The sequence below is a fragment of the Pimephales promelas genome, chromosome 13, assembly GCF_988280905.1.
Source record: "Pimephales promelas chromosome 13, fPimPro1.hap1.1, whole genome shotgun sequence".
Lineage (NCBI taxonomy): Eukaryota > Metazoa > Chordata > Actinopteri > Cypriniformes > Leuciscidae > Pimephales > Pimephales promelas.
In genome coordinates, this window is record NC_142781.1 from 9,710,884 (window position 1) to 9,737,946 (window position 27,063).

At 42.7% G+C, this 27,063-nt stretch overlaps 2 protein-coding genes and 5 non-coding genes across 7 annotated transcripts in view; all 7 read left to right on the plus strand.

The window, feature by feature from the left end:
• Nucleotides 1-27,063, plus strand: part of LOC148976494 (uncharacterized) — a 279,697-nt gene that overhangs the window by 4,666 nt on the left and 247,968 nt on the right. The window lies entirely within an intron of this gene.
• trnag-gcc (transfer RNA glycine (anticodon GCC)) lies at nt 14,294-14,364 on the plus strand. The gene has a single exon. It is a non-coding gene; the product is annotated as a tRNA-Gly (tRNA).
• Nucleotides 14,541-14,611, plus strand: trnag-gcc (transfer RNA glycine (anticodon GCC)). The gene has a single exon. It is a non-coding gene; the product is annotated as a tRNA-Gly (tRNA).
• trnag-gcc (transfer RNA glycine (anticodon GCC)) lies at nt 14,788-14,858 on the plus strand. The gene has a single exon. It is a non-coding gene; the product is annotated as a tRNA-Gly (tRNA).
• Nucleotides 15,035-15,105, plus strand: trnag-gcc (transfer RNA glycine (anticodon GCC)). The gene has a single exon. It is a non-coding gene; the product is annotated as a tRNA-Gly (tRNA).
• trnag-gcc (transfer RNA glycine (anticodon GCC)) lies at nt 15,282-15,352 on the plus strand. Its single transcript has one exon. It is a non-coding gene; the product is annotated as a tRNA-Gly (tRNA).
• LOC120481381 (zona pellucida sperm-binding protein 3-like) lies at nt 24,683-26,585 on the plus strand. The gene is made up of 8 exons (XM_039675026.2): nt 24,683-25,271; nt 25,361-25,479; nt 25,554-25,657; nt 25,734-25,911; nt 25,976-26,093; nt 26,168-26,250; nt 26,326-26,417; nt 26,494-26,585. The coding sequence occupies exons 1-8, from the start codon at nt 24,705-24,707 to the stop codon at nt 26,577-26,579; spliced, it is 1,347 nt and encodes a 448-aa protein (XP_039530960.2). The 5' UTR covers nt 24,683-24,704; the 3' UTR covers nt 26,580-26,585.

Sequence of the window (27,063 nt, forward strand, 5' to 3'; positions counted from 1 at the left end):
CTATAAAGCCCTAAATGGTTTAGCTCCTATGTACTTAACGGACATTCTTTCGCCCTACAATCCACCGCGTTCCTTAAGATCACTAAATTCAAGGCTTCTGGTCATTCCTATGTTATCTAAGTCCAGTAAAGGAGGGAGGGCGTCCTCGCATTTAGCTCCAAAACTCTGGAATAGCCTTCCCGATACGGTCCGAGGCTCTGACTCGCTGACACAGTTTAAAACTAGATTAAAGACGCATCTCTTTAGTCAAGCATTCACATAATGCTTACCTTTTAGTCCTCTGTTATGTCATACGGAACTGTTTGCCACTGAAACTGCTTAGACAAACGGGTCGGCGCGTATGGTTGGGGGGCGGAGAGTTTTGGTTGCGGAGAGTTTGTGAGATAGTGGTTTTCTAACACCGACTCTTGTATAATGGAAATCATTATGAACATCAGCTATGCTAATTATTTCCCATCTGCCTTTCTGCTGTTATCTCGGGACGCTTGTCCCAAGAAAAATGGCGTTCGTCAGGTCCAGTTTTGTATCCAGCCTCTCACGGGGATTTCGGATGCCCCAACGCCTGTGATGAGAAGACCAACGCCTGTGAAGAGACGACTCAATGCCGGCGATATGTCATGGCGCCGTTTCATATATAAACAATATTTATATTTAATATTTATATATATAAACAATATGAATGTTAGCCAGAGGAGAACTGGCCCCCGACTGAGCCTGGGTTCTCCCAAGGTTTTTTTCTCCATCCAATCTGATGGAGTTTTGGTTCCTTGCCACTGTTGCTTTGCTTTTGGCTTGCTTAGTTGGGGTTATTTAATATTTAATATTTAACAATATTATTGATCTGTGTTGTACTACTTTCATGTTATCACTGTGAAGCTGCTTTGATATGATCTGTATTGGGAAAAGCGCTATATAAATAAATATGACTTGACTTGACTTAATTTAAACTCTGCATAATAATAATTGATGAACTAAAATTATACATGTGTGATCAATTAAGGATATAATAATTACATAAAAAATATCTAAATCATACACATTTATTGTTTTAAATAAGCATTATTAAATGCCAGACATTTGACATGCCATTTTGTCTTTAAAAATCATTTGATATGTAGTGACCTCTAATTTGGGGTAGAAACAGGTGGAGTGACTTTATCACGTCAGACATATTTCACTTTGCTCACCTCTGGTTGGTCCAAGTTTGTTTTGCAACCTCTTACCCGGAATGCACATAACCTGACCCGGACCAGGGGCCCGTTCTTTGTACGTTGCTTAAAACATCCGAGATCAAATGAGACATCCAAGATAATATCATTGTGCTCATCATGATCCGGCTAATTGGGTTCTTCGAACACTCCTGCTGGTTATGATTAGTATCGCTGGATTGAGTCATCTGAGATATCTGCACGTTCTCGCATTGGTTTAAAAGGGTACATGAATCGATAGTAGAAACAGTGATCAGCAACGCTGCTATTGGCTGTTCAGCATGGCCAAAGAACACGCCCAGTTTTTCTTCCAAGCAGAGCAAGCGCTTTTAATGGAAGGTTATGCCGAATTTCAGTCTTCGATTAAAACGCCAGGGAACACCTCAAAATGTGCAAAAGTCAGGAGAGAGTGCTGGCAAAAGTAGAAGACAAATTAAATGCGTTTGTGGTGGCCATGTTAGATGTTTTGATAACTTATTATTATTATTTTATTTTTATTTTCATAATTTCATAATTACTTTGTTCATTGTAATGTCAGAGTCACCACGTTATAATAATGGACATGGTGAAAGTGAAGTACAAAAATATTCTACTTAATGGTAATTTTACTAGGCCTTATAGGCCTACTAGTCTCTTTTAAAAAGGCACTGTTACATAAATGATTGTCTATTTATAAAAGCAACCAGGAAAAAGGCTGAGAAAAAAAATAACAATACTCCTGCACCCTGGCAGAAGAGCTGACCCTTGGGTTGATTGTGAATTGCCCTGTTGTGAAGGGCATCCCTGGGTTCATCTCTTCCAAACCCACATCAGGGACCAGTAGCAACACCTTCATCACTGGGAAATGAGATTTAAAGTTGCATTGCGCAATATTTCATGTTAAAAATAGCTGTTTTCTAACCTATACATGCTTAAAAAATCGCCTGATGGGCTGAATGAGCCCTTCTCTGATCACTGCAATCGCCTCTATAATCCTGTACAGTGAAATGAGTAAGAGGGATTCGCCCTCGAATTTGAGACTGGGCGTGACGTCATGCGCGTTCACGCTCGCCTGGCTATGACTGACTGGCAGGTTAGGTTTGTGTATTCGCCGCCATTCTCCGTATCAGAGAAGACAACTCGAGCGACACAACTTTAGTCAACTTTCCACAAAAGTAGACGATGGATTAAAAGAGGCTGTTTACACCTGGTCACTTCATGCCTTTTCTGTGATCGGATAGCTATTCGATCGTGAAAAGACCAGGTTGCCCTCCGAAACGCATTCATGGCGGATTTGAATCCGATCGCTCAAACCACTTGAGGACGTGGTCTGGGCCGCATTCCAGACGAAACTGGACAAGTATAAATGCATCTGGTTGTTGAAACCAGGCTATATGTCATGTTATTTTAGTCATATTTGACGACGCGCATCACCTCAGATGAGCAGCTGAGTGCCTATTCATCAAGCCAGCGCGCCGCAATCTATCGCAAATCAAAGTGAAAGTAAGTCGCAGACTCGGAGACGCTTAACACTATCTTCATTAAAAGTAAAGAAACGAAATGATCTTACCAGGGCTGTTGCTGCTCTCTCTTATTGCTGTCTTTGCTGATTTTGAAATTAGCCGATGATTAATAAAATGCAGCTCATATCTGTTGCTTTCGGTGATGTACACTTCATTAAATCTGTATATAGTGCGGGAATTGAAGATCGGATTTATATCCATTTTGCAAAAACACGTATGTGACCAGGTGTAAATGGAATCGTTTTGATAAATTAGATAGCTATCCGATCTGAGAAAAGGCATGAAGTGGCCAGGTGTAAACAGCCCCAAAGAGACCGGCTCGTGCAAACGTGTGTGTGTGTGTTCCATGACCTCTAGTTGCAGTTTCGCTTGTCGCCAGAGGGGGACTAGTTATGCAAAAACTCAGATACTTGCGTTTTGCACTTTTAAATTATCTTTGTACACTGTGAAATAATTTGTTGCTGCAATTAAATTAAAGGTGCTGTATGCGGTTTTTAGCTGCCTCTAGTGGTGATGTTTCAGAATGCAACAACAGTGCTCGTGCTCGTGTGCTTGTGCGTGCTAGATCTCAAGAGCGAGCATTCACTACCGGCCACACGGAGACTTTCAACGCAGCGGCGAAAGCATCTCGACTCACAACATGCTGGAAACTCATGTAAACTCCCACTGTGGTACTAATGCTCTGTGCTCGTACCATGATAATGTTACAATAAACTGCATTTAGCCGACATGTGATGTTATATAGCATAAGCCATTTCACTAACTATTCATGTATCTTTCACAATCAGCAATGTCAACATAGGTGAATGTATAATATGACAACGAACACGGTTAGTGAACTAGACTAGTGAACAATTTCAGTGTAACAGTAAGATCGTATGAAGTAACATTACTGTACTAAACGTGTCTGGAAATGTGTATAAACAATATGATAGTAGTGGGGTGAAGACGTTCGTCAGTAGATCTAGTAAATAAAATAAGTTACATCCTAAAGCACCGACGTTTTGTTATCCTGGAACATTCTTTTTTATCCATTTCATGTTTCATGTAGTTTACCTTGCTATTTCACTAGAGTTTACTGATATGCTGACAATGTTGATCCGCATTTTTGTCCGGAGTCAATCAGATTCACGTTTTGCCTGACGAGCTTCAGCAGATAAAACTTTTTTTTTGTTGTTTTTTATTTTCTTTTTGGAGTTTGTGTTTGAGTCTGTGTTGTGCTGGAGGCAGGACGTTTTGGGCTGTTATCAGACTCCATGTTGTCAGCTGAAGTGCCGTTGGTCGCATAGACTGTAATAAGGATAAATAGGCTCGGGAGCGCGATTGCACGTCACATCTGATGGATTTCGCAGGAAATCTGACCCGGAGACCTCACATATAAATATGAATATTGGCCTTCAGAGGTAATAGCAAAACCCAAAAAGTGGATCATTGCAATGTGTGATTACAACCCCTTCAAACACAGGGAATAAAAAAAGGATTCATTTTATAAAAAAAGTTACATATAGAACCTTTAAGTAGGCCTATAATCCAAATTGGCTGGTTTAGTCATTTTAATTGTTAAATCTTGTGTTAAAGTAAAAATATTTTGTCATGAGTTATTAATCACATTGCACTGGAGAGTGAAGAAAACTTCTCAGATGACTTTCCTTTGGAGGAAGTACTTTAATTTAAATGATGGCTTTAATTGATTTATACTTGTTCCTATGCCTATTATTTCTGACAGGAGTCCACATGTACAGAAAGGCATACGGAAGAGTCTACACACAGCAGTGATACAGGGGAGGGCACTGTAGAGACAACTTTTCCTTTTTATTTGTTGCATGAGGCGTATGTGACACAAACGACACAGGGTGAAATTCGTTTCCAAGTCTTCAACAAAAAATATAGTATTTTGAAAAAAAATAAAAAAATCAGGGGGAGAAACAGAACTTGACTAAGAAAAAATTGCACTAGAAATAGCGTTGCTTCAAAATAAACTTCAGAGTAAAATACACTATTTCACACAGAGTACTATTGCTGACCTTGCATAATATCTCTTTTTAAAAGATGACTGAATAACTGACTTTTCATTACAAAGAACTGCTGAAATAAAACTCTAAGCAAATAGAGTTTTGCAAATTTGTCTTGTCTTTTATCTTAATTAAACACATTTTTTTTCTGATGTTGGCAATGTTGTGTAATATGGCACATGCAATGTCACAGGCCCTGTCAGGTGCAATCCTCTGGCTTTTTAGACCCTGAAATCTTCCCTTTAGTTGGTCAAAGGTCATTTCATTGTGTGCCCCTGTCCTAGAGCTGCATTGTAACTGGTCTGGGGTTTGGGTCAGGGAATGGGGTCATAAAACACCTGTCTCCATGCAGGATCCTGTTGTAATCACCAGTATGTATAATTGAAAAATGCAGTTCTCAAGTGTATGTAATACCGTGAGTTTGATATTTATATTTTTCCTAACCATGTTCAAATAATGTGCATAAATGTGAATCTCTGAAAATTCTTGAGTCATGCACAGTGTCACAGTGTCTGGTTGTGTTTCCTTGTTTATTTGATTATTGGACTGCTAAAATGGATTTTGACCCCTGCATGGATGACTATGAGTTGGATTGCCCTGATAATAAATATGCTACATTTGGATCCACCTGTTTCCCTGTGTGTTCCCGTGACAGAACGAATCCGTCAAATAATGGATCCAGTAGCATGAACATTTTTCAGGGCTTTGCCTTATTGGCCCGCCGGACTGAGGTCAAGGTGGTCAATTCCCCTGAGAACCCGGCCACCGATGACCGGGAATCTTTTAGGGGAACCCGTCTGGCCAAGTTTTCTGGGACTTGTGGAGGCCGCAGGAGAGGAGGTCCTAGAAGTGAGCCCCGGAATCACTCTCCACTCTGGTCTTTCTCCGACCATGGGCCGGTGATGCTCAGCCCAGAGCTTCCTTCACCGCTGGTCCTGTCCAGCCTGGAGCCTATACCTCACCATAAAGAACGACGGAGAAGGAGGAGGAAATACCCGTCTGCCCAGCGAGAGACTGTTCACGTGCCGTCTGCCCAGCGAGAGACCGCTCATGTCCCGTCTGCCCAGCGAGAGAGTGTTCACGTCCCGTCTGCCCAGCGAGAGGGTGTTCACGTCCCGTCTGCCCAGCGAGAGACTGTTCACATCCCGTCTGCCCAGCGAGAGACTGTTCACGTCCCGTCTGCCCAGCGAGAGACTGTTCACGTCCCGTCGGCCCAGCGAGAGACTGTCCACGTCCCGTCGGCCCAGCGAGAGACTGTTCACGTCCCGTCTGCCCGACGAAAGACTGGTCAGGTCCCGTCTGTATCCCTGAGCTGGGACTATCTGGAGCGTCTGATTAAGACGTTGGAGAGACCTGTCCCTGAGCCGGTGCCTGTCCCTGAGCCGGTGCCTGTCCCTGTCCCTGAGCTGGAGCTCATGTTGGTTCAGGACCCAGCGTTTTTTCTGTGTTTGTGTCTGTTCTTGTGACTGTGTCTGTTTTAGTGTCAGTTCCTGAGCCAGCGCCTGTTCCCGAGCCGGAGGCAGAGCCAGCGCCTGTTCCCGAGCCGGAGGCAGAGCCAGCGCCTGTTCCCGAGCCGGAGGCAGAGCCAGCGCCTGTTCCCGAGCCAGAGGCAGAGCCAGTGCCGGTTCCTGAGCCGGAAGCAGAATCAATGCCTGTTCCTCAGCTGGAGACAGAGCCAGTGCCTGTTCCTGAGCCGGAGGCAGAGCCAGTGCCTGTTCCAGAGCTGGAGCTCATGTCGGTTCCGGACCCAGTGTCTATGTCTGTGTTTGTGTCTGTCCTTGTGACTGTGTCTGTTCCTGAGCCGGTGTCTGTGCCCGAGTTGGGGTCTTCTCCGCCCTGGCCGCCCGAAAGGTCTGCTCCGCCCTGGCCGCCCGAGGGGTCTTCACCACCCTGGCCACCCGAGGGGTCTTCACCGCCCTGGCCACCCGAGGGGTCTTCACCGCCCTGGCCACTCGAGGGGTCTTCACCGCCCTGGCCACCCGAAAGGTCTGCTCCGCCCTGGCCACCCGAGGGGTCTTCACTGCCCTGGCCACCCGAGGGGTCTTCACCGCCCTGGCCACTCGAGGGGTCTTCACCGCTGTAACAAAGTTCAGGGAAGAAGGAGGCAGGAACCGGATAATAATGAAAAATAAAACTTTATTTAAACAAAATAAACAAACAAAATACCTGCCAGCAGCCCCTCACGGACGACTGCTGGCTACCGAAAATAAAATATAAAATACCGGCCAGCAGCCCCTCGCGGACGACTGCTGGCTTACCAAATAAAATATGAACCACAAACAAAAGCAGGCCTGTTCCTCTCTCGATCATCCACTCCGTCGCCCCCCCTTTATGGCTCCGCTCCTTCGTGAGAGATGCGAGACCGGTGTGCTTCGCAGGTGCTACTCATTAGCAATCGCAACACCGGCCTCGCGACTTTCTCTCACGTCCCTCGGCCGTCCTGCTCACCACATACCCCCATCACCCCTCACAGGCCGGGGGGTACACCCGAGACTGTGCCTACTTCCCCCCCCCGGCGGCGGCGATCCCTGGGGGGTATGGATCGACGAGCCGAGGGAAACGGAGACGGAAGCCTGAGGAGCGACGGACACGAGAGAGGGGAGAGAGGAAAAAAAAAATAGTCCGGCTCCCACAACGCGCTGCCATCTTGTCCCTCACCAGCTGGGCGATCTCCTCCGCGGTGCCCGGCGGCGACGCTGGATGGCCCTCGGTGAACGCCTCGACGCTCCCCCGCCCCCGGTGGACGGCGACGGCTCCTCGGGTGCCTTGGGCAGACGGCAGGAGTCCCCCGCTCCCTGCTCCTCCCCTTCACTGGCGGATGGCAACAGGCTCCGGCCCACGGCGAGCGGCGGTGACTCCTCCTCTCCCTCCCGGAAGGCAGCCGCCCCTCCATTCCCAGGCGGTCGGCGGCGAGCTCGGGCGTCCCACCGGCAACTCACCCCAGCGCCCCACCTCGAGCGTCCATGGCCGCGAGTCCCCCGCTCCCTGCTCCTCCCCATCTGCGGCGGACGGCAGCAGGCTCCGGCCCACGGCGAGCGGCGGCGACTCGCGCACCATGCTCGATGGCACCGCGGATTCCCCACAGCGGCGAGGACCCTCGGACAGCGCGTTCCTCCCTCTTCCCGGGTTTCGGGCACCAATGTAACAAAGTTCAGGGAAGAAGGAGGCAGGAACCGGATAATAATGAAAAATAAAACTTTATTTAAACAAAATAAACAAACAAAATACCTGCCAGCAGCCCCTCACGGACGACTGCTGGCTACCGAAAATAAAATATAAAATACCGGCCAGCAGCCCCTCGCGGACGACTGCTGGCTTACCAAATAAAATATGAACCACAAACAAAAGCAGGCCTGTTCCTCTCTCGATCATCCACTCCGTCGCCCCCCCTTTATGGCTCCGCTCCTTCGTGAGAGATGCGAGACCGGTGTGCTTCGCAGGTGCTGCTCATTAGCAATCGCAACACCGGCCTCGCGACTTTCTCTCACGTCCCTCGGCCGTCCTGCTCACCACAACCGCCCTGGCCACTCGAGGGGTCTTCACCGCCCTGGCCACCCGAGGGGTCTTCACCGCCCTGGCCACCCGAGGGGTCTTCTCCGCCCTGGCCACCCGAGGGGTCTTCACCGCCCTGGCCACCCGAAAGGTCTGCTCCGCCCTGGCCACCCGAGGGGTCTTCACTGCCTTGGCCACCCGAGGGGTCTTCACCGCCCTGGCCACCCGAGGGGTCTTCACCGCCCTGGCCACCCGAGGGGTCTGCTCCGCCCTGGCCACCCGAGGGGTCTGCTCCGCCCTGGCCACCCGAGGGGTCTTCACCGTCCTGGCCACCCGAAAGGTCTGCTCCGCCCTGGCCACCCGAGGGGTCTTCACCGCCCTGGCCACCCGAGGGGTCTTCTCCGCCCTGGCCACCCGAGGGGTCTTCTCCGCCCTGGCCACCCGAAAGGTCTGCTCTGCCCTGGCCGCCCGATGGACTACGTGTCTCGCCTTGGTCACCCGATGGACTCTGTGTCTCGCCCTGGTCCTCGGTTAAGCCCTCACCCCTTGTTCCTGTCTCCCTTCACGGACCTGGCCCACCATCCCTCCCCCTGATCCTCCACTGTTCCACCTCCCTCCTGAACTCTTGTGATTGTGTTGTAGTTGTTGTCGTGGAGTGTCTGGTAGCCACTCCGTAGAGGGGGGGTTATGTCACAGTGTCTGGTTGTGTTTCCTTGTTTGTCCACTAGATGTCCTCTTTCCGCTCTGTGTCATGTATTTCTGGAACTGCATTTCCCAGCATTCTGTCTGTCACTGTCACTCATCAGTTCATTGCACTCAGCTGTTCCCTGTAATCATTGTTCCCAGCTGTTCTGTGTTAGTCTTGTTAGTTCTGTGTATATATTCCCTGTCTGTGTTAGTTTGTGTACGGATTCGTTGCTGAATGTCACTAACACTTCCGAGGTCTGTTTTCTTGCCTGTTCTTGTTTTTTTTCTTGTTTATTTAATTATTGGACTGCTAAAATGGATTTTGACCCCTGCATGGATGACTATGAGTTGGATTGCCCTGATAATAAATATGCTACATTTGGATCCACTAGGGATGGGGAAATGAAGCTTCATGAAGCAATGAGGCTTTCCCCTGACTGTTCCGGGAAAAGATTCAAAGCTTCGAGAGTGTCGAGAACACCGCCATCTGGTGCTTATTTAAAATAAAGCAGCCGAAGCTCTAGCAGATGAAGCAACCACAACACACTACAGTTTCAATGTTATGTGTACAAATAAAAACCTTACATGTTTGTGTTTTGTTCATTTGATAAATTCATTTTCCCATTAAAGTGTGACAATAAAATATAATATAAGCTTATATTATTCAATAAGATTTAATGTAGGCCTATAGTCTATCTCTCTGTACACACACACTGTACTCTAACACACACTCTAACATATAACTCTTTTTTGGCTGTTGCCATTGCTCTAATACAAACCCCGAACACCAACACCCTATCCCCTCGCTCCTAATCCCACCCTAAACCCAAATACCAACACCAAATAACCTTAAATCCACCAAAGTGCAAAGATTTTGCAAAAACAAAAAGACAAAACAAAAAAGACTAAGTGGTGAAAAATAAATTTTGGTTATTTAATGAATTATATTTATTAACTTTCAAAGTACAGCACTCTCCTCAAACATCCATCAACCAGACTGAGGCAACATTGACTCGTTAAAGTTCGAGCCTTCTGACCACGGCTGCATTAACCATCGGGCTAGGCGGGGCTTAAGCCCTGGGGCCCAAGCAAGGAGGGGGCCCGTGATTGGCTGTGGAGCAGATACTGCAAGCCATCTAATTACCAAAGCCTTACCACGCAACGTCCCCCACAAATTATCCCTGTTATTTAGTTGCACTTTGCCTTATATTCCATGCATTATCATGGAATCATTATCATTAATAGAGACGTTCGCAAAGACCCGCCTTTTTTAGGTACTATGTGACGGGCCACGAGCCAGGCGGCTCTCACGAGTCACGCACATCATGTTCTCATGCACTCACGCAGTGAAAAATACTTTGCGGGGCAAAGACTAACGTTACACCGAGTGATTACGAGAGAGAGTTCAGAGCAGCTTACTGTTGATATGAAACAAAGTCTCAACTTTCAAATATTGTCATTTAAGTAATTTAAACATTACCGTTTTCAAGTTCATGTCCACCGACTGACAGCTTTGTTGTCGGACAAAGTTGCGTATTCGGCGTTATGATTGGCCAGGCCACCTGTCAATCAAACCATGGTAAATTGAAACGTCAGGTTTTAATTTGATATGACAAATATATTTATTCTATATTTAACTTGTGAACGACCGACCTGCTGCTGCACGTAGGCCTATAGATGATTGCTGCCTGCGCCTTATTAGAATAGGCTATACATCAACCAATAAATCGCCTTTACTCTTCTCTTCATTCTAATCTAGTCTATTCTTAAAACACAGCGTCATCATCGACCCCACAAACTTTCGGTAAGTTTGAATATTAACTTGATGGATGTATAATTTTGCTTTTTGTGTTTGATTAAACTCTATATTCGCCTAAAGGACTGGCGATAATATATCCGGTAGAAATATTTAAATTTTGCTGCGCCATCATGATGTAAGTTTATAATTTAAACGCGTTTTTAAACGTTGTGGTTTGGATACAAAATTACAAATTATTTCAAACTGCTCAGGCACAGTGAGCAGCGGGAGAATTTATTTTGTAAATGCTGGTTTTGAGACCAAGGTGAACCATAGACTGTGGTGAACTTGAGACGGTTTTGCACAGCGCACTTGAATCCGACTCTGAGGTCTCAAAGTGACAGACGCTGCTAATAAAGCTGCTGTCGCCATGTGTGTCAATAATGTTAATCAAACATCAGAAAGAAAGTAATTTACTGCATTTGACTGAATTACTTTTGCAAAATTAACAAGAATGAATGTTGAATTTATAGTGAAAACCATGTATTGTATATTTGATTACTTTATATAATATTATTCAGTGCTTTAAGTTTTTCATAGGTCGATTTATTGTGCCTTTGTTCTATTTTAATTTGTGACTCTTGTCATCAGTAAGCTTGAGATTATTTTCTTAAGCTACTATTATTTTTTGGTGATATTGAAATTGGTCACAATAATTATGAAATTTTAGTCAATACATTTTGATATGATAAAAAAATCATGTTAAAAGTAACATAACTTAACTGTGAAGTATATCATAGATGGATAAAATGACTCGTAGGCTATAATAATATAACATCTAGCTCATGTAGTTGGTGACCTAAAGTGGTGGGGGGGCCCTGCAGTAACTCATAGCCCCGGGGCCCAGTGAGCTCTTAATACGGCCCTGCTTCTGACACCCAAAGCGAAACTCGCACGTGATCGGACAGAAAGTGAGGCTTCATTTGTCATCGATCACGTGACTCTGGGAAAACCAATACACACCCCGATACGGGGCTTCACTAGAAAGTGTGTCGCATATGTGATACGCGCTTCGAAGCTTCAGTGTCATACGTAACATCACTAGGATCCACCTGTTTCCCTGTGTGTTCCCGTGACACACAGATCCTGGCCATTTTACTTTCAAACTGATTTGTGATATGGAACATGGTCACACACCATCTAAGAGATTTTACTCAGTCAACTGCCTTTTAAAAATATTGATATAATATTACTAATCTGGAATATTAAAAAATTGTAATAGTAACTTGGCTGCACATTTATATAGTAAGCCCCCTTTCTGCTCACAAAATCCCTTCATTGAGGCCTTGATGGGAACACATGTGCAGTCTACAGTGTATGGCACCAATCACGTAAGTTAAGCCTGAGGGACTGTAAGTCATAATCGCCATGGTCATCATGATTGTATTATCTTCATTAAAAATTATAATATACCCTAAATTGGCAAAAAAACAAAAAAAACAAAAACAAAACTAAGAGCGCTAGGTAAACTTTGCGAATGGCACGACAGACAGCTTATCAAGTTCCCCGCATCTCCAATAGTGTAAAGGAAGCCACTCGCAAAGAATTTTAGGGCAATGCAAACATTTTGTGTTGTCGTTGAAGCCTGACATCGAATCGAACATTAATGTGCATTTCCAACAAAATAATAATGTATAAAACAACACCCTCACGAGTCACGACGATCGTTTCACGAGAAAAAAAAATTAGGCTACACTAAAAATTAGAAATTAGGCTACACTATCGCGCTGCGCTAAAGGACTTCCCGTATCAGCCGCAATCTAATCCTGCTAACATGAAATAAGCCTGCTCGCGAGCAGGTTCAAGCTGACGGACCTGTTGCTATATGACAGCAAGTCAAGGATGAGCGTCGAAGAACCAAACAATCCAAGATCATGACAAATTACCAACAATCAAATCCAGGATAACGGGCCCCAGGTTAGCTGTGGAGCGTATTTTATTATGGTGATGAACACTGCTATGGCACTCACCTACTGCACTTTCATGGTGTCTAAAACCCAGGGCTGGCGCAAACTAAACTGTAAATACCTGACTAGCCACTTAAACCGAGTTCATGGTATAGGCCCCTGGTTAGCCGTGGAGCGTAAGTTACTATGGCGATGAACACTGCTAAAAGCCAAACCACTTTCATGGTGCCTAAAACCCAGGGTTGGCACAAACTAAACTGAAATATACCTGGGGTGCGTTTCCCGAAAGCATCGTTAGCCAACTATGGTCGCAAGTTGGTCACAATTGCCATTGAACTTTTTTGGTAACGACGGAACTTGCGACCATAGTTTGCTAACGATGCTTTTGGGAAACGCACCCCTGGCTAGCCACCTAAGCCGGCTTCATGGTATAGGCCCCAGGTGTGTTAACATTGAACATACTCTGTGTTGGATGAACTTTCTCCTGGATGCATTTTTGGAACCAGCATACTTTGAGTAAGCAAGGTTTGGGTCAACCGAGAGTTCAGGGTATATGTGAGTGTAATGCCCCGTTTACGCAAAAGGAAGATGCAGATATTTTCCTGCGGTTTGGCCTCTTATTTACACAAAACACCCTTTTTTTCCACAGAAAACGATTATTTCTAAAAACTCCGGCCAAAGTGGAGATTTCTGATAACGCCGATTATGTGTTGCCATGTCAACTGGGAGAAATGGGGTTTTAGGTTCTCAAACATCACATGTGCCAGAAAATACTTAGTTCACCCAAAAATGAAAATTAAGTCATTAATTACTCACCCCCATGCTGTACCAACCCCGTAAGACCTTCGTTCGTCTTCGGAACACAAATGAAGATATTTTTGATTAAATTTGAGAGCTGTATAACTACCACATTGGCTCCTAAAGGACTGCCTCTTGACGGCCCAGAAAGTCAATGAAGAAAATGTTTAAATATCCCAAGTGACTACTGTGGCTCAACTATATGTTTATCAAGCGACGCGAATACTTTTTGTGCGAAAAAACAAACAAAAATAACGAGTTTATTCGACTATTTCTTTTCTTCCTTGTAGGCCAGAACGAGACTTCCTTAGATTTCCACGACGCATGCGCGAGATTTGCGATCTGCTCACACCAGCTTACACTACTTCAGATCGCAATTCTCGCGCATGCGTCGTGGAAATCTAAGGAAGTCTCGTTCTGGCCTACAAGGAAGAAAAGAAATAGTCGAATAAACTTGTTATTTTTGTTTGTTTTTTCGCACAAAAAGTATTCGCGTCGCTTGATAAACATATAGTTGAGCCACGGTAGTCACTTGGGATATTTAAACATTTTCTTCATTGACTTTCTGGGCCGTCAAGAGGCAGTCCTTTAGGAGCCAATGTGGTAGTTATACAGCTCTCAAATTTAATCAAAAATATCTTCATTTGTGTTCCGAAGACGAACGAAGGTCTTACGGGGTTGGTACAGCATGGGGGTGAGTAATTAATGACTTAATTTTCATTTTTGGGTGAACTAACCCTTTAAGGGGTTAAAGCTTTTGTATGTAACTTCTGCTAACTCAAGATCAACAAGTGTTCCTTATCTTTTATCTCTTATGCAACCCATGAAGCATAACCTCACTAGCTGTTCTTAGCGATCACTCAAGGACGTGTCTGTTTGGGGTTGTCGAGCATTGGTGGTTCAGTGGTAGAATTCTCGCCTGCCACGCGGGAGACCTGGGTCCGATTCCCGGCCAATGCAGAAAGTTAGTTCAGAAGTCCCAGCGGGCTGGTTCTTTAAAGCTTTTGAATGTAACTTCTGCTAACTCAAGATCAACAAGTGTTCCTAATCTTCCATCTCTTATGCAACCAATAAAGCATAACCTCCCTGCCTGTTCTTAGCGATCACTCAAGGACGTGTCTGTTTGACGTTGTCGAGCATTTGTGGTTCAGTGGTAGAATTCTCGCCTGCCACGCGGGAGACCCGGGTCCGATTCCCAGCTAATGCAGAAAGTTAGTTCAGAAGTCCCAGCAGTCTGGTTCTTTAAAGCTTTGCTATGTAACTTCTGCTAACTCAAGAACAACAAGTGTTCCTTATCTTTTATCTCTTATGCAACCCATGAAGCATAACCTCACTAGCTGTTCTTAGCGATCACTCAAGGACGTGTCTGTTTGGGGTTGTCGAGCATTGGTGGTTCAGTGGTAGAATTCTCGCCTGCCACGCGGGAGACCCGGGTCCGATTCCCGGCTAATGCAGAAAGTTAGTTCAGAAGTCCCAGCAGTCTGGTTCTTTAAAGCTTTGCTATGTAACTTCTGCTAACTCAAGATCAACAAGTGTTCCTAATCTTCCATCTCTTATGCAACCAATAAAGCAAAACCTCCCTACTTGTTCTTAGCGATCACTCAAGGACGTGTCTGTTTGGGGTTGTCGAGCATTGGTGGTTCAGTGGTAGAATTCTCGCCTGCCACGCGGGAGACCCGGGTCCGATTCCCGGCTAATGCAGAAAGTTAGTTCAGAAGTCCCAGCAGTCTGGTTCTTTAAAGCTTTGCTATGTAACTTCTGCTAACTCAAGAACAACAAGTGTTCCTTATCTTTTATCTCTTATGCAACCCATGAAGCATAACCTCACTAGCTGTTCTTAGCGATCACTCAAGGATGTGTCTGTTTGGGGTTGTCGAGCATTGGTGGTTCAGTGGTTGAATTCTCGCCTGCCACGCGGGAGACCCGGGTCCGATTCCCGGCTAATGCAGAAAGTTAGTTCAGAAGTCCCAGCAGTCTGGTTCTTTAAAGCTTTGCTATGTAACTTCTGCTAACTCAAGAACAACAAGTGTTCCTTATCTTTTATCTCTTATGCAACCCATGAAGCATAACCTCACTAGCTGTTCTTAGCGATCACTCAAGGACGTGTCTGTTTGGGGTTGTCGAGCATTGGTGGTTCAGTGGTTGAATTATCACCTGCCACGCGGGAGACCCGAGTCCGATTCCCGGCCAATGCAGAAAGTTAGTTCAGAAGTCCCAGCGGGCTGGTTCTTTAAAGCTTTTGTATGTAACTTCTGCTAACTCAAGAACAACAAGTGTTCCTTATTTTTTATCTTTTATGCAACCCATGAAGCGTAACCTCACTAGCTGTTCTTAGCGATCACTCAAGGTGGTTCAGTGGTAGAATTCTCGCTTCCCAAGCGGGAGACCTGGGTCCGATTCCCGGCCAATGCAGAAAGTTAGTTCAGAAGTCCCAGCGGGCTGGTTCTTTAATGTCATGTGAGCGCCAGTTTGTGTTTACAGTTTGATTGGCTTCCACGTGTTATTCGTTGTTGTCGATTCTGTGGATTCTGCATATTTGCCATATTTGATTCTAGCATATTTGTTTCTCTAAATACCTGGCTATGTGTAAATGTGATTAAGCTAACCTGGCTTTCCCACATGGAAAGAAACTATATGAGGATATATGCGCATATATGAAACCTATATGCAGTTTATATGCACATATATGCTGCATATATACAGCATATATGCACATATATGATAATATATATGCTGCATATGTGTGTATATATGACACATATAGGCAATTTTAGGTGCATATATGCACGGCCGCATTAACCATAGGGCTAGGCGGGGCTTAAGCCCCGGGGCCCAAGCAAGGAGGGGGCCCGTGATTGGCTGTGGAGCAGATACTGCAAGCCATCTGATTACCAAAGCCTTACCACGCAACGTCCCCCACAAATTATCCCTGTTATTTAGTTGCACTTTGCCTTATCATGGAATCATTATCATTAATAGAGACGTTCGCAAAGACCCGCCTTTTTTAGGTACTATGTGACGGACGGGCCACGAGCCAGGCGGCTCTCGCGAGTCACGCACATCATGTTCTCATGCACTCACGCAGTGAAAAATACTTCGCGGGGCAAAGACTAACGTTACACCGAGTGATTACGAGAGAGAGTTCAGAGCAGCTTACTGTTGATATGAAACAAAGTCTCAACTTTCAAATATTGTCATTTAAGTAATTTAAACATTACCGTTTTCAAGTTCATGTCCACCGACTGACAGCTTTGTTGTCGGACAAAGTTGCGTATTCGGCGTTATGATTGGCCAGGCCACCTGTCAATCAAACCCCCTAGGCATGCAGGGCCAACGGCTCTGAGCAGGGCATGGTAAATTGAAACGTCAGGTTTTAATTTGATATGACAAATATATTTATTCTATATTTAACTTGTGAACGACCGACTTGCTGCTGCACGTAGGCCTATAGATGATTGCTGCCTGCGCCTTATTAGAATAGGTTATATATCAACCAATAAATCGCCTTTACTCTTCTCTTCATTCTAGTCTATTCTTAAAACACAGCGTCATCATCGACCCCACAAACTTTCGGTAAGTTTGAATATTAACTTGATGGATGTATAATTTTGCTTTTTGTGTTTGATTAAACTCTATATTCGCCTAAAGGACTGGCGATAATATATCCGGTAGAAATATTTAAATTTTGCTGCGCCATCATGATGTAAGTTTATCATTTAAACGCGTTTTTAAACGTTGTGGTTTGGATACAAAATATTTCAAACTGCTCAGGCACAGTGAGCAGCGGGAGAATTTATTTTGTAAATGCTGGTTTTAAGACCAAGGTGAACCATAGACTGTGGTGAACTTGAGACGGTTTTGCACAGCGCACTTGAATCCGACTCTGAGGTCTCAAAGTGACAGACGCCGCTAATAAAGCTGCTGTCGCCATGTGTGTCAATAATGTTAATCAAACATCAGAAAGAAAGTAATTTACTGCATTTGACTGAATTACTTTTGCAAAATTAACAAGAATGAATGTTGAATTTATAGTGAAAACCATGTATTGTATATTTGATTACTTTATATAATATTATTCAGTGCTTTAAGTTTTTCATAGGTCGATTTATTGTGCCTTTGTTCTATTTTAATTTGTGACTCTTGTCATCAGTAAGCTTGAGATTATTTTCTTAAGCTACTATTATTTTTTGGTGATATTGAAATTGGTCACAATAATTATGAAATTTTAGTCAATACATTTTGATATGATAAAAAAATCATGTTAAAAGTAACATAACTTAACTGTGAAGTATATCATGGATAAAATGACTCGTAGGCTATAATAATATAACATTTAGCTCATGTAGTTGGTGACCTAAAGTGGTGGGGGGGGGGGCCCTGCAGTAACTCATAGCCCCGGGGCCCAGTGAGCTCTTAATACGGCCCTGCATATATGCACATATATGATAAGATATATGCTGCATATGTGTGTATATATGACACATATAGGCAATTTTAGGTGCATATATGTGCATACAGGCCATATACTGTAGGTCTCCTGCATTGCTTCTTTATATCCACACATAAGTGCTATATACAAGAGTATCCTATACTGTAGCTCATGGCAGGATCTGGTCATTTGTAGCTCATCCACTCTAAACAATGCTGGGTTGTTTGAACCCAAATTTGGGTGAAATATGGACAAACCCAAATGTTTGGTTAAAAATGTAATTTCAAATTTTAACCCAAATTCAACTTTCACTTTCACTTTTTCAACTGTACATTTTTTTAATTGCATTTTTAACCCAACATTTGGGTTTGTCCATGTTTGACCCAAAGCATTTTTAGAGTGTATATGTCACTATATTGCTCAAATAAATAAATAAATATTTATATACATATCAGAATGACTTAGTGGAAAAGAAGGAAATGTATAACAAAAGGGTTTGTTGTTTTTTCATTTTACCAAAAAGCCCTTTTTCCAATTTCAAGTCACTTTCCCATACACATCCACACATTCACCGATACATCCACCAAATGCAATGCAAATTGCAATGTTTTCTGTATTGTCTGAATGCAGTTTTTTTTCTGGCTGAAAGGTCATTGCAGTCAAAAAAAAAAAAAAAGTGAATAGAACGTACATTCAAATAATCATCATCATCATCATCCCACCATCCCACCATCTATCTGAGCAATTCACAGTGGTTAATAAATTCGAATGCTGCTGCACTGCCGATTGGCCGCTACAGCGCCCCGTAGTTGATGACGTCACCCGCCTAACGCTTGACGTTATCCGTATCCGATGAGATGAAGTCAAGTTTCGCGCCGGAAGATAACGGCTGGGAGTAAAAATTGCGATTTCAGCATTGGAGATCCTCTAAGTCCTACTTATCACCAATCGTAAGTATTCCTAATTTTATATTTATTTGCAGGGTGGAAATTGCGGTGGCAGAAGTATAAACTTAGCATTTATTTTTTGCCAAACACACCTGTTTCAGCCCATAGACTTCCTATGTTGTTAGCTGGTGAGGTAAAACGATACTGTGGGTGCTAAAATAACTTAGCCGTTGATAAGATTCAATTTAGAATTAACGTGTATTTATTTGTTTCTTTCTGGAGGAATTCGTAGAGGGTTATCAAAAGTCATGGCCTAGAGAACATAACGTCATGAGAATAAATGATAACGTTACTTCTCTGCCAACGGCTCAAGAAGGCAATCGGCTCCAGAAAAAAAAAAATACCTGTGGAGTTTGAATTTGGTCGAAATTGGTGAAAGAAAGAGCCGTATCAATGGGCTTGCCTTTACAGTTGCAGGAAATGTCTTTCAAATAGTAAACATTAACGTTAGGGCATTACTATTTTGATTAAGTGATTGTAATTGTTTTTTTTTTTCTTTATATAACAACCTCTTTCTAGAATTACCTCAAATGAAAAGTTACCTCGCCATTATTGCTCAAAAAGGTAAGTTCCTCTGATTTTGCTTTTTAAAATTGTTTCTCTAGCAGAGCTGTAGAGACTTGTGATGTTGGGCTGATTGATAGTGTTAATTATTTCATTTAAGTTATTTGCACTTTAATTTATTATTTTTATTTTCTATGAACAAGACTGGAAGGAGTCCTGTTGAGGATTTAGATTCCTCCTCTTTTGAAAAGTGCAACCGGTGAGTAACCCCCTTGAATTTTTATTTATTTATAATTAAATATCCCTATCCCCACCCCGACACCCTATCCTCCTCCTCCTCTCCTTTAAGAACATTTAGGGCAATTATTAATTTGTTTCATATTATTATTTTGTGTAATATTATTATTTTGTTTCTTTATCATTAATCTGCATTCATACATAAAAACATATAAACTATTGGGAAGCTAAGCATAAGAATCAATATGAAACAATGCCAATAAATTAATAAATTATTTTTCAGATTGAAGTTATAAAGGGCTCTGGGGTGTTTTGCCAGGCAGAAGTGTGGAAAGCAGCCCTCCTTGCCACCTCTGCTACTGCCATGGTGTGGAATCTGCTGCTGGGCACATTTGATCTGGAGACTTTGCTGAAAAACAACCTGAATGGTACAAAACATTCTCCTAATCTCTTCTGTCCGTAAAAAACAATTAATATTCTGTGGAATAAATTATGTTTGTGTGCGGGCATACCATCGCTTTTTTACTTGCCATTTTTGTATTTCCTTTCACCTCAAGAAAATGTGATGTGTATATAAAAAAAGTATTGCTTTCACAAGCTTCATTTTAACCCCCTTTTATAATAATTTTGAAATTTTACTTTAAGGTGGGAAGCCAACCAGAGGGGATGGGGAGCAGCTGGTCGCCCTTGACCAAATTAACCCTTGTGCATTGTTCAAATTCACTACCCTTTCGTTATGTTCGTGGCTGAAAAAAGCCACTACTTTAAACTGCTGTAAAAATGTATCAGATAAATATTTTTTTCAATTTTTTTTGCATAAATCTATTAACCGATCTCAGTCCTGATCAAAACTACTAATTTTTTTTAAAAAATTCAGGATTTTAACTCTTTAATTGCCAAATTCATAAATGATGTCACTGATTTGGGGGGAAAAAAACACAAAATGACTTATTTTCAATATAAAATATGATTGTGGACTGGATTTTTTTTTACCTTTTATCACAGTCTTGGACATGTCAAAGATTAGAAACAACATTGGTTTTGATGCATTGTTAGTTTTTGTGTAGCATCAGATTTGAACTTTTTCTCCCTCATTTACTGTTCGTGGCTGTTTTTGCCCCATTGACTTCCATTATAACCACATTTTTTGATTGCAAAGCCATGACACCATAAAATCATGCATTTTTGATTGTTGATGGTTTTCCCTGTTGGGAAGAGGTAAAATTTGTAATTTTTACTGTTGATAACCAGGTGGAACCATTTAACCCTTTAGACAGGCCTGTGCAAAAAAAAAGCTTAGTTTCTGGCTTTTACATGCAGTTATATGGAGTATAATAGCATATTACAGTGTGTATATGTGTGTGTGGGTGTGCGTGAGTGTGTGAGAGAGTGTGAGAACTCACCTTGATGCGTCTGAGAAAATAAAAATATACACTTCAGCTCTCAAAACTACATGGAGTAAACAAAAACAAAGTAAGTGTATTTATGCATCTGCTGCCTTTTGATGGTGAGAAATGCAGACTAAACAAAAACAAAGCAAGTGGATATAAACGCTTGTCATTTGATGGTGAGAAGAGCAGCAAGCAACATGAGAGAGGGCTTGACTTGTAGTGAAGTTTTAGAGATGATTTTGCAGTCTGACCCCTCCAGCGAGCTGCAGGAGGTATTGTCTTCTCACTCTGACCGCAGACTCAGGACAGTCAGATCCTGGTTTGGATGTGGCACCCTCATCATCATCTCAAGCTTCCACTGAAGGCGAGGAGGATTCAGATGATCCTGGATCTGGATGGACTGGGAGAATCTTGAGAGGGACATGGTGGTTCTGAAAATCGCACGACCACTGCGATCATCCCACAGGCAACGTGTGGACTCCCCTCTGGATCTGTAGATGCTGGCCAAAATCAGTAGCCCCATGCACAGAGATCTGTGGAGTCCACAGATCCAGGATCCTCTGAATCCTCCTCGCCTTCAGTGGAGCTCTAGCTTCCACTGAAAGCAGGAGGATTCTGTGGATCCTGGATCTGGGTGGATTGGGAGAAATGGTGAAGTATGGTTTTCCACCAATGCGGAGACAATTCCCTTTCTTCAGCCTGCAAGAGGCGTGAGTCGAGGGCTGACACGCTATGCTATCGCAATGGTTCAGAACATGGATTCTGTGTTCAATCTGTTTTTTACGGAGGAGACGACTGACCTCATTGTCAGCATGACCAACCTCCATGGGCACCGCACAATGAGAAACTGGACTGGGGTGGACTCCACAGATCTCTGTGCCAACATGGGGCTACTGATTTTGGCCAGCGTCTACAGATCCAGAGGGGAGTCCACACGTTGCCTGTGGGATGATCGCAGTGGTCATGCGATTTTCAGAGCCACCATGTCCCTCTCAAGATTCTCCCAGTCCATCCAGATCCAGGATCATCTGAATCCTCCTCGCCTTCAGTGGAAGCTTGAGATGATGATGAGGGTGCCACATCCAAACCAGGATCTGACTGTCCTGAGTCTGCGGTCAGAGTGAGGAGACAATACCTCCTGCAGCTTGCTGGAGGGGTCAGACTGCATAATCATCTCTAAAACTTCACTACAAGTCAAGCCCTCTCTCATGTTGCTTGCTGCTCTTCTCACCATCAAATGACAAGCGTTTATATCCACTTGCTTTGTTTTTGTTTAGTCTGCATTTCTCACCATCAAAAGGCAGCAGATGCATAAATACACTTACTTTGTTTTTGTTTACTCCATGTAGTTTTGAGAGCTGAAGTGTATATTTTTATTTTCTCAGACGCATCAAGGTGAGTTCTCACACTCTCTCACACACTCACGCACACCCACACACACATATACACACTGTAATATGCTATTATACTCCATATAACTGCATGTAAAAGCCAGAAACTAAGCTTTTTTTTGCACAGGCCTGTCTAAAGGGTTAAATGGTTCCACCTGGTTATCAACAGTAAAAATTACAAATTTTACGGCGGCAGTGGCTCAGTGGTTCATGTGGGTTGTCTACGAACCGAAAGGTTGGTGGTTCAATCCTCGGTTCCACCTGGCCAAGTGTCGAGGTGTCCATGAGCAAGACACCCAACCCCAGCTGCTCTCGACGAGCTGGCTGGCGCCTTGCATGGCTGACACCGCCGTCGGTGTGTGAATGAGCGTATGAATGGGTGAATGTGAGGCAATATGTAAAGCGCTTTGGTGGCCATTAGGTCTATGAAGGCGCTATATAAATGCAGTCCATTTACCATTTTACCATTTACCTCTTCCCAACAGGGAAAACCATCAACAATCAAAAATGCATGATTTTATGGTGTCATGGCTTTGCAATCAAAAAATGTGGTTATAATGGAAGTCAATGGGGCAAAAACAGCCACGAACAGTAAATGAGGGAGAAAAAGTTAAAATCTGATGCTACACAAAAACTAACAATGCATCAAAACCAATGTTGTTTCTAATCTTTGACATGTCCAAGACTGTGATAAAAGGTGAAAAAAAATCCAGTCCACAATCATATTTTATATTGAAAATAAGTCATTTTCTGTGTTTTTTTTTCCCAAATCAGTGACATCATTTATGAATTTGGCAATTAAAGAGTTAAAATCCTGAATTTTTTTAAACATTTAGTAGTTTTGATCAGGACTGAGGTCGGTTAATAGATTTATGCAAAAAAATTTGAAAAAAATATTTATCTGATACATTTTTACAGCAGTTTAAAGTAGTGGCTTTTTTCAGCCACGAACATAACGAAAGGGTAGTGAATTTGCCCAGAGTGTACTGTTGAGTTTTTGAAAAATTTCAAAGCATTTTCCCAAAATATGTGTCAAAATAAGATTTGTCACCAAAAATCATTCCATTTGCTGAAACAAAGAAAAAGTTACGGCCAAATTAAGACTAAAAAATACCCCTTAGTGGCTGAAAAAAGCCACAACAGCACATAAGGGTTAAAAAGGCATCATTATTGGTGAGTAAATGTATAAAAGTTTTGTTTTCCCTTCTCAACGCATTAGGATTTTATAAGTTCACCACTTTAACCATAGCCTACTTGTATCAATGTTTATTAGGCATCAATTGAGACTGTATAAGGGATTATTGTTACTATATCTACTTGGAACCTATAATACTAATTCATTGCTTGCTCAGTTCTTGATCCTAACTTTCCTTTTCTTAAGCCACGTTTCAGATTTTTCAGAATCTTCAGAATCTTCCAATTGACATGTTTACATGACGCATTTTTTAAAATGATCAACCTTTTATCAAAAAATATGTGTCCGATCACATCTGTACTGTAAGCACTTTGGGTTCCTGATGAAGTACTATATTCTTCTTCTTATTATTATTATTATAGTGTCTTATTATTTTTGTCTTCTCTAGATGCTACATTGAAGAAGTGTCCGTCAGCCAGCCGAGGGGAGATGGGCACGTCTATCAATTCAAAGCTCATGGAGCTGAGAAGATCAAAAAGATTTTTTTTCTATCCAGTTTTTTTGTCTTATTTTTGTTTTTGTACTATTTGATCTTAAGTAAATAAATAATCTAAATGCATACATTTTGGACTATTATTTATGTTGCCTAGTAGCTATGGATTTTAATAATTATTCTAATATAGGTAAACATGTGGGTGCATGTATAAATGCACCTATATGTGCACATATATGCGTACATACATGTACATATATAGGTACATGTATGCATGTATATATGCACCTATATGTGTACATATATGCGTACATACATGTACATATATAGGTTCATATATGCACAAATATATGCACCTATATGTGTACATATATGCGTGCATACATGTTCATATATGCACCTATATGTGTACATATATGTGTGCATACATGTACCTATATAGGTGCGGATATATGTGTACATATATGCACGTATATATGTACATATATGTGCATATATGTACATATAATATAGGAAAACGGCCAATTTTATATATGTCACATATATTAAAAACATATATCAAAACCTATATTAAAACATATATGTTTATATAGGTTTTTTCCATGTGGGTTCTGGAATACTACACCCCTGGATCCAGGATGTACTCTTGTTGGTGTGTACCATCCTTTTAATGAAACAAGTCTGGAAAATCATTAAACTTGACAAAAGGGGTGGAGTCTCTTTCATTTCCTGCTCTTGAAAAAGGGACAGCACAAGACTTACAGGTATTCTGGATGTTTCAGAGTCTTTCAGCAATGGGGCTGGTAGTTGTCAGTTGTGTAGGACTGTTGCTGCTTGTTGCAGTTGGCTCGTCTTTGGCACAGTGGTCAGGGTTTCAACAAAGCCAGGATCCATTAAGATTACTACTACAACAACAATCACCAGTTTTAGCTTCTCAGCAAGCTCTCCAAGAGTCACAGCTACCAACTTCTCTGAGACCTGACACACACCCTGGTGGGGCAAATCAATGGAAGCTTCAAGATCCTGGAAATAGTCAGTCTAAACAGCTAATGGAGGCTCCTTTGGTACCTTTGACCTGGCATTTTCCTGTAGTGCCTGAAGAACCCCAACAACCAGATGTGCCTTTTGAGCTGCGTGTACCCGTAGCCGCTGAGAGTATTGCAGCACAATGTGGGGAGAGCTTTGTGCATGTGGAAGTTAAGAAGGACTTCTTCGGCACTGGTCAGTTGGTGAATCCTTCATTCCTCACTTTGGGAGGTTGTGCAGCTGTAGGGGAAGATCCAACAACTCAAGTCCTTATCTTTGAGTATGAGCTCCAGGCATGCAGCAGCTCTCTGATGGTGAGTGGCTGCTTGTGAGTCTTGTTAACTTTAATAATCAAGGGTAAAAGCTGTGTTACTACATAGACTGATTCTCAATTTGTTTTCAGATGACTGATGATGAGCTGGTGTATAAATTCACCCTCTTCTACACACCTGAGGCTTTAGTAGGAACTCCCATTGTAAGAACTGATGCAGCGGCTGTTGGTATTGAGTGCCACTATTCAAGGTAATAAAGGTGTTTGTTTTTTAAATAAAGTAAGCAGTTTGGCTTAATGAACCATGTTTTATTGCCCTGTTTAGGCTGCACAATGTTAGCAGTAATGTTCTGATGCCCAATTGGGTTCCTTTTGCTGCTACAAAGGTTGCAGAGGAAGTTCTGGTGTTTTCCTTAAAGCTCATGACTGGTAAGTTTTATACACCCTTTCTAAAATTGACTCTTAAATGACACTGATTTTCATTCAATTTCTATGACCCTTTCAGATGATTGGATGTTTGAGAGGCCGTCCAATCAGTTCTTCTTGGGACAATTTCTGACTTTTGAAGCTTCTGTGAAGCAGTTCAACCACGTTCCTCTGCGACTCTTTGTAGATGGTTGTGTTGCTACCGCAGTCCCTGATGTGAATGCTTCTCCAAGTTATTCCTTTATTGAGAACCATGGGTAGGTAAAGATTGGCTTGAATTCTCAAATGTGACCAGAGCCTAAACGTTTTCTTTTGGTTCAGGTGCCTGGTTGATGCAAAGATTACAGGATCTACTTCTGGTTTTATGCACCGAGTTCAGAATGACAAACTACACTTTCGCTTGGAGTCTTTCAGATTCCAGCAAACGAATAGTGGTTTGGTATGTAATGGTGCTGTCTTCCTGCAAGAGATGAATGTTCGTCCAATATATACAAATGTAAAATCTTTTTGTAGGTATATGTCACATGTTCTTTGAGGGCAGTTATGGCTTCAACCCCCATAAGTGCAGAGAACAAGGCTTGTTCCTTTGCCAATGGGTATGTCCTAACAAAATTAATCCTGACTGGATGAGATGTGATCAGAATGGTTAACGTTTCTTTGCCCTTTTATAGATGGTTTTCTGCAGATGACAATGACCAGATGTGCACGTGCTGTGACTCCACATGTGGCTTCAGCAGGAAAGGGCGAGCACTTCCTGATTCAGGTAAAGCTTTCAACTAGGATCTGTAAAGAGGGCTAACATGAATGCCTTGTAACTTTTTATATTTTTTCTGTCTAAGGCCTTGTTTCAGAAGGGAAAGCAACAGTTGGCCCCATTGTAGTCACCGAACCTCAATTGCAAGTGTCTAATAAAGAGCTGGAATGAACACTCTGGCATGTCTTGTGTCTTTTATAGAGGATCGTGTTTCTTGCATGTTTGACTGATCTTGTACTGGTATGTAGGGACGTGAATGTTTTGGCCTGAAGTTCAATTTACTGAAACTGGAATTGTTCCTTTTGCTGCCATGATTTCTTTCTTGCATGACCAAGACAAAACAGTTCAGTTAAACTGGTTTTGCTAAATTTGTATGCACGTTTGAATGTGTGCGCACACACATAGTCCTTCCCTAAATAAAAGAACCTCAACAAACTACTTGTTGGGCCTTAATTTTTTTTAATACAGAATTATATTGCTTCGCCATAGCCATGTGAACAGGAATTACCTTGACATTTACTGGTGTGACTACTGTTGCTACAGTAGGTGATTCTTCACCTGAAATGGCAAGATGACTGGTTCACATGTACCTTGTGCCAACACAGGGCCAGGTCACAGTGCATATTGGCATTATAATATCATATGAGGGTCTGTG